This window comes from Cyprinus carpio, chromosome B19 (genome assembly GCF_018340385.1).
Source record: "Cyprinus carpio isolate SPL01 chromosome B19, ASM1834038v1, whole genome shotgun sequence".
Classification (NCBI taxonomy): domain Eukaryota; kingdom Metazoa; phylum Chordata; class Actinopteri; order Cypriniformes; family Cyprinidae; genus Cyprinus; species Cyprinus carpio.
This window is the reverse complement of record NC_056615.1, coordinates 31,369,537-31,383,170: the sequence shown is the minus strand read 5'-3', so window position 1 is coordinate 31,383,170 and position 13,634 is coordinate 31,369,537. Positions and strand designations below refer to the sequence as shown.

General features: G+C 38.8%; 1 protein-coding gene and 1 long non-coding RNA gene across 2 annotated transcripts in view; one reads left to right on the top strand and one right to left on the bottom strand.

Annotated features, from left to right (window-relative positions):
• Positions 1 to 3,311: 3,311 nt before the first annotated feature.
• Positions 3,312 to 13,634, bottom strand: part of LOC109081328 — a 32,395-nt gene continuing 22,072 nt past the window's right edge. Inside the window, exons 5-6 of the mRNA XM_042746057.1 lie at positions 4,628 to 4,687; positions 3,312 to 4,219 (exon numbers count right to left, since the gene is read on the bottom strand). Coding sequence (XP_042601991.1) covers positions 4,053 to 4,219; positions 4,628 to 4,687 — 227 coding nt within the window. The 3' untranslated portion in view covers positions 3,312 to 4,052. The remainder of the gene's footprint in view (positions 4,220 to 4,627; positions 4,688 to 13,634) is intronic.
• LOC122140873 lies at positions 6,796 to 7,189 on the top strand. Its single transcript, XR_006157414.1, has 2 exons — positions 6,796 to 6,894; positions 7,087 to 7,189. It is a non-coding gene; the product is annotated as an uncharacterized LOC122140873 (long non-coding RNA).

The following is a 13,634-nucleotide window of genomic DNA, read 5'->3' as shown; positions in this document are numbered from 1 at the left end:
AGAGACATGAGAGAGATATCTATAGAAAGCCTGACATGTATACTTTTAAACTAAACAAGTGCTGCCAAAAACAAATATTCTGTGATAAAGTAATCCATATGAAAACAACGCGATGTCCGTTTTTCACGTCTCCCTTCATTATCTTCTAATGCGACCACGCCCCCGCGCCGAGCGCGCTTTTGAGATTCAAATTTTTCACTGAAGCGCGCGGCTTTTGAATACGCCCACACAACAGAAGACAACGCAGCGAGATTGTTCTTCAAGTTTTTTTATATTTTACTGTTTGCTTCGCGATGAGAGGAATAAGACATAATTCACCCCAAAAAGATGTGATGTGGTTGAGGATTTGAGATTTGGATTTCCTCAGAAAAAAGAATGAAGCACTTTATTCAGCAGAGTTCATATATGAGTAAGTCTCTTTTTATTTATTTATATACTTGTACTAGTTTTCACATAACGTGTAAACATTTTACTAGTTAGACTTTTTCCAAAGACTTTTTCCAAACTATAATTCCTGACTAAATGTATAATGAAGTGAAATATTATGAAGTTTCAATAACAATATACACTACTATACCATTCAAAAGCTTGATGTAAATAATATAAATGTAACAATAAATGTAACTGTAACAAATGTAACAATCATTGCTGTTTCTTTCAATTTATCCCCCTAAAAAAATATTCTCAGCTCTTTTCAACATTAATAATAATACTAATAATAATAATAATAATAATAATGATGATAATAATAACAATAAATGTTTTTTTTGTAGAAAATAAGATTGTTAAAAGGATTTCTGAAGGATTGTGTGACTGGAGTAATGATGCAAAAAATTCAGTTTGAAAGTCAGCTTTGATTGTTCCTAATAAACTGTTTAACTGCACTCACAAGTGAATATTAAATTATGTTGTGGGATAATTAAATATATTCTAAATAAACTACAAACATAAAATTATATACATTTATTTTGTCCTCACATTCTTTCTTGTAACTCATCCCTCTCAGTGACACAGCTGACTGAATGGCTCATTATGCAGCTCATTATGCAGGCCTTTGTCTTCTCAGGTGTGAATTCATGATAGTTGACGCCTACTCGCATATGACTTTTACCAACAAAAAGTGTCTTAGAAAATTTAAATCAATATATTGTTTTCTGTAAGTGAGTAAAACAAGATGATTTTCACATCATTTAGAAAAAAAAAAATTCTAGGCTACAAGCTCCAGTTCTCAAAATTCCTGGGAACCAATATTCTATATGTGTTTTATTGCCTTATTCAAGTGATTTAACATTTTTAGTTTTTCACTAACCACGCATAACATTTTTTTTCTCAAACACAATCATGTACATACATGCTGCTCACATATTATTATAGCCTAGTTTGTGCTGATTACAGTGAGATTAGACTTTAGCCATTTAGATATTTATAAGAAACTGAAAAAAGCACAAATGTCAGGGCATGACAAAACTTCTCCAGGCCCCAAAAATACCCTTAGACTCCAGAGGGTTAATGCTGAGCTGAAGTCAACAAACAACATCCGTACATGTGTGTTGTTATTGTCCAAGTGTGTGAGTACCGAGTGCAAAACTTTACATAATTCATCCTCCTTACCCCAAGACATATGGTAGGCAAATTGGTGTGGGTCTAGTGTGGGTGGGAGGCAGTTCTTGAGGTGTGCTAGGACCAGTCGCTCAAAGCACTTCATAACAATAGGTGTGAGTGCTATGAGGTAGTAGTCATTCAGACACATCGGGGAGGAGTGTTTCGGCACTGGCACAATGGATGTGGACTTAAAGCATGTTGGCACAGTTGCTTGGGTGAGGCACGGGTTGAACATGTCTGTGAAGACTCCTACAAGCATCCCAGTCGGTGTGGTGGAGCAGTTATTAAGTATTATTCTTTTAAATACTTTCCAGCATTTCAGAAATAAATATGTAGCTATGCAAATTACACCAAAGTACAACAGTTAACGTACCTTACGGTGTTCGGGAGTGCTCAAAAAGGGTTTAAGCACTGAATTTTGAATCGATTTCTTCTTGTAAACTCAGAGATGTGAATTCGGACAGCAATTAAATCACAACACGACCTCGGTGTTTATCAAAAAACAGTAGGTAATTCGGCCTGGGATTTTTACGGGGGTGGTGAAAGAAAAATACCGACATCCAGGATTCGGACGGCAATTAAATCACCGACTACTCCCTGTAAATGGTGAAAATCACTTATGTCCCCCTGAGAAACAATTACCGTCTGAATAGGGCTTTACAGGAAGTTTTTGCAGACTAGATTGTACATTTTAGAGCATTCTGCAAAAAAGAAAAGACAGCATCAGGCAGAGAATTGCTGTGAGAAATAAGAGTAAAAGACCTTCATTGTTTTTTTCAAATATGGACATAGCCTTGTGAATACAGTGCCCTCCATAAGTATTGGAACAGTAAAGATAAAATTGTTCTGTTTGCTGTGGAGTCAAGAAATCTGTAAATATGATTAAAAGATGAATATGAGACAAAACTACAGAATGTCACATTTTATTATTGGGTGATTCAACACAAAGATGTTTTACCAGCTAAGAAGATCAGCAGAAGAAGATCAGCTAAGTAGATCAGCAGCTAAGAAGATCAGTTTTTTAAGATGAGGGAATTCACAAGCGTGCACACTCAACACAGTTACAGCCTTTCCAGTGCTGACTCATCTAGGCCCCTCTGATTGGCCAATGCATTCCTAAGTTCAACAGAAATGTGTGTGATTGGTTGTAAGACTCAATGCTGCAAAAAAAAACAGCATGTAAAAAGCAATCTGATGCAGTGTGCATGAATACTTCATTCATTTGCTCATTTCAGTCTAATCGTGACAGCCATAATACATTGTTTAATTTGTCACAGCCATCAGCTGGAGTGCACATAACAGCCACCAGAGGGCACTCCTTCTGGGTCATCGTTTGTTTATTCGGACTTCATTTCCCATCACCCTTTGCTCTGTCTATTAGTTCTCATTGTTTCCAGCTGTGTGTCATTAGTCTTATTAGTTCCTCTATATACACCATGTTCCGTAGCCTTTGACTGCATCAGTATTGTTTTCTGTTGTCTGTTTCTGCGGGTTACATTTTTGTATGTTTTTCTGCTTTTGCCCTGATGTGGATTGCTGTTTTTGGACTCTTCAGTAAAAGCTGCAATTGGATCTTCTTGTTTGAGAGCGTTGCATGACACAATTTTTGGAAATCATGATTGTTTATTGTGAATTGATTTGAAACCATTTCTTGTTTTTCTGAACAAAAAAATGCTAATAATCAGGTTTTCAGTCAGAAAATGCACAACGCGTGTGATTTCTTAGTTTTACTGCTCTTTATTTGATCAGAACTCTCAACAAACACATTTAACATTGAAGACATTTTATTTGAGCAAGCTTTATGTGCCATGGAATTTATATTTCTCTTGAACTCAGCTTAAATGTACATATTAAAGTGCCCCATTATGGATTTTTGAAAATTACCTTTTATTCAGTATGTGATGTAGCTGTATTTGAATGTAAATAGTCTGTAAAGCTCAAAGTGCTTTGAAAAAAAAGAGTTGACTCTGAATCATTGAAATGAGTCATTTGTTCACACGTCACAAGTTACCACATTTGCATAATCAATCATTTTGGCCCATACATATTGTTGGCTATTGCTACAAATATATCTGTGCAACTTATGACTGGTTTTATGCTCCAGGGACACATATCTGTCCAATCAGAGCAGAGTAGCCTCTCACAAAGGAGGGGTTTGGAAAGATGAATCTTCGAATGAATCGTTTGAGAATCATGCACACAAGAGTCAATGAAAGTGCATGTTTATTGATCTTGCATGCATGTGAACCTACTGTTGAGGATGCTCAAAACCAAATTATGTACTTTTCAGATAGCATAAAGGGGGCACTTTAATGCTCCTTGAGAACTTTACCACAACAGAAGTCTAAATGAGATCTGTAGCCACCATCAGTGATAACATACAGCAATGCTGATTATTGTGATAGAGTGAAAAATAAAGCACAAAATTTTGTGACATGTAGGTTATTTTTTTAATCAGTCAGACCAGCACGTTTAGCTGTGGCCCATCCTTTCTGCCAACCGTAACAGTGAATGATTCCTCCTGCAACAACTGTAGCCAGAAAAAACACAAACACAGCCAGACCAGCACCACCGAACATCATCACACGCTCCGTCAGCATCGCCTCGACTGTAGAGGCTACAGACAGACAGAGAAACCAATCAAACTACAGAATAAAGAAACACAGATCATTCAGACACTGATCCAGATCGGTCGTGCTGGGTCTGAACTGTAATAAAAACCCGCTGAAATTACATCTGTGATGCACATTCTGTAATGATGTGACAAGTAGTTATGTTGCTCAGTAAATATGAACAGTTACACTTATTTAAAAAAAAAAGTTTTTAATTCACTTTGATGGATTCATGAAGAACATCCATGTAATATTTCCATTGGACAAAATGATCTTTAGATTATTAAAATTTGCATAACCTATAACAAATACACTAATGCACTTGACTCCTGAAATAAAAATAATGTAAAAAATAAAATAAATAATTTCCTGAAATAAAATAAAATACGAGTAAGAATGATTTCTGCTCTCACCTGTGATCTCTGGCAGATCTGTGACGGACTGAACTTTGTCTTCTCTGTCTGTCAGCTTGTCTGAAAATATTTATAATATATGATCACTTACTCAAACACAAAGAGTTTCAATATTATTATAACAGCAAACTCCTGAATAACACACATGACTGAAGAATCATTCATATCTGGAGCACAAACACTGCATAAAAAGAAGCACTTCCACAAAATCTTTCCATCGCACAAAAGATTCTTTATAATGGAAAACAGTTCTATAGATGATTAAAATGTCCTTCACACTATAGAAAACAATGCTTCTTTATGAACTGATCACTAGAAGGTTCTTTGTGGAAACAAAAATTGTTCTTCTATGGCATTGCAGTAAAAAAAAAAAAACTTTATGGAAATTAATTTGTAACATAGATGAATGAAATAAATTGAGAAACAGTCAAATTATTCTCAACATTAAAAACAATATGAAGATTTGAGAGAAACTGAACAGCTGTACTAACCCTCCATCACTAGTCTGATGGGTTTGTCGAAGTACAAGATTGAATTAAATGTATGTCCTTTTCCACAGAAATAAAGACCTGAATCTGACTCTGTTAGTCCAATAATATTTAGTGAGATGTTCTTCCTATCTCCATGAACTCTCATGCGACTGTTTTCAGGGTATTTAATATATAGGAATGACCAGATCTTGGCAGGCAGCAGCAGTGTTAGTCGTCCAAATTCAGGATTCTGGTGATACCAGGCCATTTCAAATCTGTACGGGAATTGGTCGTTTATGCTGCAGTTCATAGCTGATGTTTTCATTCAGCCAGAATCTTAACAGAGTCACATTATGTTCTGAAACATCTGGAAAACATCATACACTGATCCTTTGGAATGATTAAAACATTAATTATATCTAAGGATAAAAAGATCAATAATGTGAAATCGTAAAGTAGAATAAATTTACCGCTGGAGCTGATCTGAATAATCCTGTATGAAAAAACACAAAAGAGCATGATCTTCTCCATTGTCTTTCGTCTGTAAAAACATTGATCAAACTGCAGATTTCCTTTCAGTGCAGACACTAAACCACAATGTGTTTCCACTTCCTTTCTTAACGCTGTGAAAATCATGAAGCGATCTCAAACTGTTCGAACTGATGGCCTTAAGTTTTAAAACCAATAAATATGAGTACTGTAAACTCCTGTACATGGAGTCACTTGTATTTTTTAATTGTTGTTTAGTCAATTATAGGTTTATTTCACTCAGTCTGCTTGAATTCAGGTAACAAATCTAAGTCTAAAAGCTATATAGCTACTTAAATGGTTTAAGTTAAACTCTGCGGACCCGGTACCGGCTCCAAAAATAGCATGCAAAATGTTCGTGTTTCATTTGCAAAGCCTTCCTTATATGGTATCAGCCCATATATGGGTTCATTTGAAAGTTTAGAGTGTCTTCTTTACAAAGAATACCATTAATTGGGTTTTATGATTCATAAAGTAGTAAAATTAAGCTAAGAAATATATTCCCCCCCCCACACAAATTTCCGTCTAACGATTAGGAATATTTTTTCATAAGAATGTGTATTTAAAATATTTTTCACAAAACAGTCAAGTCATATATCACAAGAAAGCTCTCATTCTCAGGAATCTGACGATGTAGATCATTTTATTGTGTGACAATCACAGATCGAATGATCTTCAACAGAATCACGATGTAAAATTTCTCACCCTCATTGCAAATTATTATTATCACATCTTAGCACCGCTTCAGTCAGCCGCAAACAGCCACACATACCTATATACTCGATAAAATCTTTTAGATTAGAATCTCTTCTTTCAAACAAGACCATTTTTACGTTTCTGCGTGCTTCCATTGGTGAGATATAAAGCGTTTTGTCCAGACGCGCATATACAGAAAGACGCACTTCTTGACCAAGAAGCGCTCTCCATGTCATAAGATGCGCCTAAGCGGCTTTCTTCTGATATATCGATCGGATCTCTTTTTTGACGCACTATTTGTCCCTTCAGCTGTCAGTCTGAGCTGTGTGCTCCACTCAGAGCCGCTGAATTTGACACCTCTGCGTCAACAGCGGGGGGATGGAGTGGACAGTGATGACCACATCCTCCTCAGCCGGTGAAGCACTGGCTGATGGGATACTGAGTTCTCCGCTGTCTGTAAACACAGATAACATGCGGAATAACTTGTGTCGCGGTGATTATCAAATGTATAATAATCATACTACAAGTTATGGATGACCACCGTCGCCGTGGAGAGGACAGGACGCGCATCTGGTGAGGCTATACGCGTGTTAGTTACTTTTATATATTTGACTCTTTATTTTGAAGCGTGGAAGCTCCGCTAACAACTGTTTATTGACAGAAAAGTACAGTACATGATGCATCTCAGTGAAAGTACAGTAAATACACATGGATTATTACAGTACTGTGTGGATGAACATATATTCGTTTGTTGACGTTCCGAAGGTCGTGTACAAGCTTCGGGCAGCGGATAAGCGCTGATAATGCGTCAAAACAACAGAAGGGAGGCTGGAATATGAAATATTACAGATGATTGAGACAGGTAAGATCTCCCAATCATTACACCAATACAGAATGGACATAAATGAAATGATATGAAGCTGGAGATTGTGGATTCTATTGTAGATTGTGATAGACCAGATATATTTAATAATTTAAAGCAGTTTGCAGTTTGCAGTTTGACTTATCCTCTTCAAAGACTGTTCTGAAAACACACACACACAAAAAGCACATTGTATTGAGGTGGTTCATCATATGGGAAACAACATAAATAATACTATTTGTCACAAACAGCAGCTTTTTTGTCACTTCAAATGGTTTTCTGTAAAAGGATATAAAGATATTGCATTTATTCTACTATATGTGGGTATGAATAGACTTCAAATGTGGGTAGGCGGAAAATGTATACAAAAAGGGTATTATCCCTCCCTTTAGATGGAATAGAATAACTTTTGCATAGATTATGATAGAAACAAATTTCCTTTTTCCTCTATTAGCTGACATGTGCTGGAAACAAATACAATTGTTTGCAGGATGCTGGACCTCTCAGAACCTGAGCTATACAATTTCAAACTTCAATTTATAAAAAAAAAATCAAAAAGCGCCTTTTTTTTCCCATTTATTATAACACAGACAACATATAAAACCATTTTTATCAATTTCAACAGTGTTTTATGTAATTTCAAAGGATTTCCTGTAAAATGATACCAAACTTTTTGTATGTACACCTCTGCGGATGCTTAACATGTAAAAATGTTAGAGAAAATGCAACAGCAACATAATAAAACTAAACCACAACCCTCTACCTAAGAACTTTTAAACTCAAAATAATAAAGTTACATAAAACTAAGCAAAAATCAACATTGGTACAAAGCAATGATGACAGAACAGGAGGATATTCTTATGTATTTAGTGAAATATGACATTTGTAAAATGTTTTTAAGCATTAATCAGTGGGCTATATAGTCAAAAATATAACATTTAAACAATCTTATCAGACTTTAATAAGTACAGAATGTACAAACAAGGAAATGTTGAAAGGGATAGATTCACAAATGAAATTTCTCTCATTAATTACTCAAACTGTTTTATTATTATACTCTATTTTTGTCAAGTCAAGTCACCTTTATTTATATAGCGCTTTAAACAAAAAAGATTGTGTCAAAGCAACTGAACAACATTAATTAAAAAAACAGTGTGTCAATAATGCAAAATGATAGTTAAAGGCAGTGATTTATAATTATTTTTATATAGCATTTTGGGCAGTGTAAGTTGAGTTGATCATAATGAATTAATTTGTTTCAGGATTGCAAATTAGTCACACAGAAATAAAGTGGTTTTCCCAAAAGAAAGACAGCACACACACTTATTCATTCACGCCTGTTTCTGTTTATTTATAGTCACAGACAGTATTTTTTACTGTAGGTCTACATCACATTTAGAAAGAATTTCTATAATTCGTCCATCAAAAATACAACTGTGACATGATTTCTTAGTTTTACTGCTGATTATTTAATGACACATTTAACACTGAAGACATTTTATTTAAACAAGTTTGCCATAAAACAGATGACATTTATACTTTCTCAGCTCAGCTTATATGTACATTTAAATGCTCCTCTAGAGCTTTGCCACAACGGACGTCTATGAGATCTGGCCAACAGAACCACATCTGAATCACACTGGTGAGCCACCACTACAGTGACAGTAAATGTTTCTTCCTGCAATGATTATAGCCAGAAAACACACAAACACAGCCAAACCAACACCACCGACCATCAGCACACGCTCCATCAGCGCCAGCCTGTCTACAGACAGACAGAAAACATTCAGAAACCAACATTCATTAAACAACAGAATCTGTGAAGCACTTTCTGTAATAATGTGACAAGCTGTTACATTGCTCAGTAACATAAACAGTTACACTCTTAAAAAAAGTTTTTTAATTGGATTTGATGGTTCTGTGAAGAACCTTTAATATCCACAGAATCTATCCAATGGACAAAAGGTTCTTTAGGTTATTAAAATCTGCATAACTTATAACTTATACACTAATGCACTTGAAGAGTTCCTGAAATAAAATGAGACAAACAAGAATGATTTCTGCTCTCACCTGTGATCTCAACATCAGAATGAGCTTCGTCTTAAAAACAATATGAAGATTTGAGAGAAACTGAACAGCTGTACTAACCCTCCATCACTAGTCTGATGGGTTTGTCGAAGTACATGACTGAATTAAATGTATTTCCTGTTCCACAGAAATAAAGACCTGAATCTGACTCCATTAGTCCAATAATATTTAGTGAGATGCTCTTCCTATCTCCATGAACTCTCATGCAACTGTTTTGAGAGTATTCAATGTGCAGTGATGACCAGCTCTTGGCAGACAGCAGCAGTGTTAGTCGTCCAGATTCAGGATTCTGGTGATACCAGGCCATTTCAAATCTGTCGTTCATGCTGCAGTTCAGACTGATGCTTTTATTCAGCCAGAAACTTAACAGAGTCACATTATGTTCTGAAACATTTGGAAAACATCATAAACTGATCCTTTAGAATGAGTTAGATAAAACGTCTCAGGTTACGCATGTAACCATGGTTCCCTTTCGAAAGTGAACTCCACGCAGTGTCCTCTAGAGGGCGCTATGGGAACGTATATACCAGCGCTGCCATGCTGAGGGAAAAGTGCCTAGGTAACCGTTTCCCCAAGTCAGGACTTGAGGAACAGCATCCCTGCTAGCGAAACGCTAGGCTCACGGTCCAATCATCATAGACCAGGGATAGGCAACTCCGGTCCTGGAGGGCCACTACCCTGCAGAGTTTAGCTTCAGCCCTCATAAAAACTCACCTGCCTGTATCTATCTAGTAATCCCGAAAACACTGATTGCCTTGTTCAGGTGTGTTTAATTAGGGTTGGAGCTAAACTCTGCAGGACAGTGGCCCTCAAGGACCGAAGTTGCCTATCCCTGTCATAAACTAACTCACCGTCCAAGTCTGGAGCTCTAAGAGTGGAGGTCTCAGTATTTAACGACTCTCTAAAGCGAGAGGAGACCCAGCTACACTCCACGCCAATGGCAAGTCAAGTCAAGTCAAGTCATCTTTATTTATATAGCGCTTTAAACAAAAAAGATTGCGTCAAAGCAACTGAACAACATTAATTAGGAAAACAGTGCCAATAATGCAAAATGACAGATAAAGGCAGTGCATCATTGAATTCAGCGATGTCATCATGCAGCTCAGTTCAGTTTAAATAGTATCTGTGCAATAATTTGCAATCAAGTCAACGATATCGCTGTAAATGAAGTGTCCCCAACTAAGCAAGCCAGAGGCGACAGCGGCAAGGAACCAAAACTCCATCAGTGAGAGAATGGAGAAAAAAACCTTGGGAGAAACCAGGCTCAGTTGGGGGGCCAGTTCTCCTCTGACCAGACGAAACCAGCAGTTCAATTCCAGGCTGCAGCAAAGTCAGATTGTTCAGAAGAATAATCTGTTTCCCTGTGGTCTTGTCCCGGTGGTCGTCTGAAACAAGGTCTTTACAGGGGATCTGTCTCTGGGGCTTTAGTCCTGGTCTCCGCTGTCTTTCAGGGTTGTAGAGGTCCTTGTCTAGGTGCTAATCCACCATCTGGGCTGGATACATACTGGATCCGGGTGACTGCAGTGACCCTCTGACTTGGATACAGACTGGATCTGGTGGCTACGGTGACCTCGGAGTAAGAGAGAAACAGACTAATATGAGCGTAGATGCCATTCTTCTAACGATGTAGCAAGTACATCGGGTCTTATGGGAAGTGTTCCCGGTTTCCGGTTTACCTAATTAATGCAGCCTAAAAATCCTTTAACGGATTTGGATATTAGAAGTGTATTAGTATGTTATGTGTAAGCCAGGTTAAAGAGATGGGTCTTTAATCTAGATTTAAACTGCAAGAGTGTGTCTGCCTCCCGAACAATGTTAGGTAGGTTATTCCAGAGTTTGGGCGCTAAATAGGAGAAGGATCTGCCGCCCGCAGTTTGACTTTGATATTCTAGGTATTATCAAATTGCCAGAGTTTTGAGAACGGAGCGGACGTGGAGGACTATAATGTAACAAGAGCTCATTCAAATACTGAGGTGCTAAACCATTCAGGGCTTTATAAGTAATAAGCAAGATTTTAAAATCTATACGATGTTTGATAGGGAGCCAGTGCAGTGTTGACAGGACCGGGCTAATATGATCATACTTCCTGGTTCTAGTAAGAACTCTAGCTGCTGCATTTTGGACTTACTGGAGTTTGTTTACTAAGCGTGCAGAACAACCCACCAATAGAGCATTACAATAGTCTAACCTTGAGGTCATAAACGCATGGATTAACATTTCTGCATTTGACATTGAGAGCATAGGCCGTAATGTAGATATATTTTTGAGATGGAAAAATGCAGTTTTACAAATGCTAGAAAAAACGTGGCTTTCTAAGGAAAGGTTGCTATCAAATAGCACACCTAGGTTCCTAACTGATGACGAAGAATTGAATGGCAGGTAGTGACTACTGCCTAGGCGGAGCTCTGGGGAGCGGAGGCTTCAGCAAAATGACTCTAAAACGAGAGGAAAACTATGACGCTCAACCCTGCAGGGGAGCTCTTAAGAGTGAAAGCCTCAGCATAACAGCCTGACTACACTCAGTGCTAAAGACAGTCAGCGAGGCTCACAGAAAAAAGAGCCTACATACCAATAATACTGTTTTTAAGCAGAGCTCTGGGGAGCGGAGGCTCCAGCAGCATGACTCCCCTAACAGAAAGCAAGTCAACAGGAGCACCCTGCTCACCATAACCCTCAATGCTGAGGAGAGCGATGCTCCACGTGTGTTAGTAGGGACACACTGGTTGAGTGGACCCCAAGGTACAGGGGGGTCTAACCTAGTCTGAGAAAGGGAACATAGCTAAAACGCGTAACCCTTACCGTACAGGATTCCAGACAGTGCACAGAGTCTTGTGTGCACCCTGACCCCTTATGTGGATTTTAGAAAGTGTGCAAAGGTTCTAGCGTGCACAATTACCACTATGTGGATTTTAGCATTGCATTAGCTCTGAGGAGCAGAGGCTTCAGCAGAATGACTCTCAAAATGAGAGGAAGCCTACCATGCTCAACCCTCTTAGAGAAGCTCTTAAGAGTGGAGGCCTGAGCATGAAAACTCTCTAGAGTGAGAGGAGGCCTGACAACACTCAACGCTAAAGACAGTTGGCGAGGCTCACAAAAGAGGAGCCTACCTACCAATATTACTGTCCAAGCGGAGCTAAGGAGAGTGGAGGCTTCACAGAATGACTCTCTGCATGAGAGGAAGCCTACCATGCTCAATCCTGGTAGGGGAGCTCTTAAGAGTGGAGGCCTCAGCCTAGCCACACTCAATGTCAAAGGCAGTAGTGAGGCCTCTACTGCCTAGGCGGAGCTCTGAAGAGTGAAGCTATGGAGAGTGGAGGCTTCAGCAGAATGACCCTCTTAAATGAGAGGAAACCTACACACTCAATCCTAGTTTGAGCTCTTAAGAGTGGAGAACTCAGCATAACGACTCTTTAAAATGAGAGGAGACCTATCCACACTCGGCATCAAAGGCAGTTAGTGAGGCTCAAAATAGAAGAGCCTACACTCCTCTACTGCCTAGGCGGAGCTCTGGGGAGCGGAGGCTTCAGAAGAATGACTCTCTAAAATGAGAGGAAACCTAACAATGCTCAACCCTGGTAGGGGAGCTCTTAAGAGTGGAGGTCTCAGCATAACGACTCTCTAAACCGAGAGGAGACCTGGCTACACTCAGTGCCGGGGCAGTAAGTGAGGCTCAAAGAAAGAGCCTACAAACTCAATCACTGCCCATGACGGAGCTCTGAGAGCGAAGGCTTCAGCAGGATGACACTCTAAAACGAGAGGAAGCCTAACACTCAACCCTCTTAGAGAAGCTCTTAAGAGTGGAGGCCTCAGCATGATGACCCTCAGGAGCGAGAGGAGGCCTGACAACACTCAGAGCTAAAGACAGTTAATGAGCCTCACAAAGAAAAAAAAAGGAGCCTAAAAACCAATAGTGCTGTCTAAGCGGAGCTATGGAGAGCGGAGGCTTCAGCAGAATAACACTCTTAAACGAGAGGAAGCCTACCAACACCCAACCTAGTTGAGGAGCTCTTAAGAGTGGAGGTCTCAACGTAACGTCTCTCTAAACGAGAGGAGACCTGACTACTCAATGCTAGACACACTAAGTGAGGCTCACATAGAGCCTACATACTAATAGTTCTGTCTAAGCGGCTCCACAGCGCTCTGTTGAGAGAACCAGGAACTGTGATCTCAGCCTAGCCCCCTCAAGAACCGCTGATCAGGGAGGCTCACAGAGAGCCTCACAACCTGGACTGAGAGGATGAGGAGGCTCAGAGGTTCAAACAAGAGCCTAACAACTCAAAAAACTTGCCTTTTTTTCACCAAGTCAGGACCCTCCTTCACAAATAATGTAGATAACCCACATTATACACTGTTCCTATTCTAT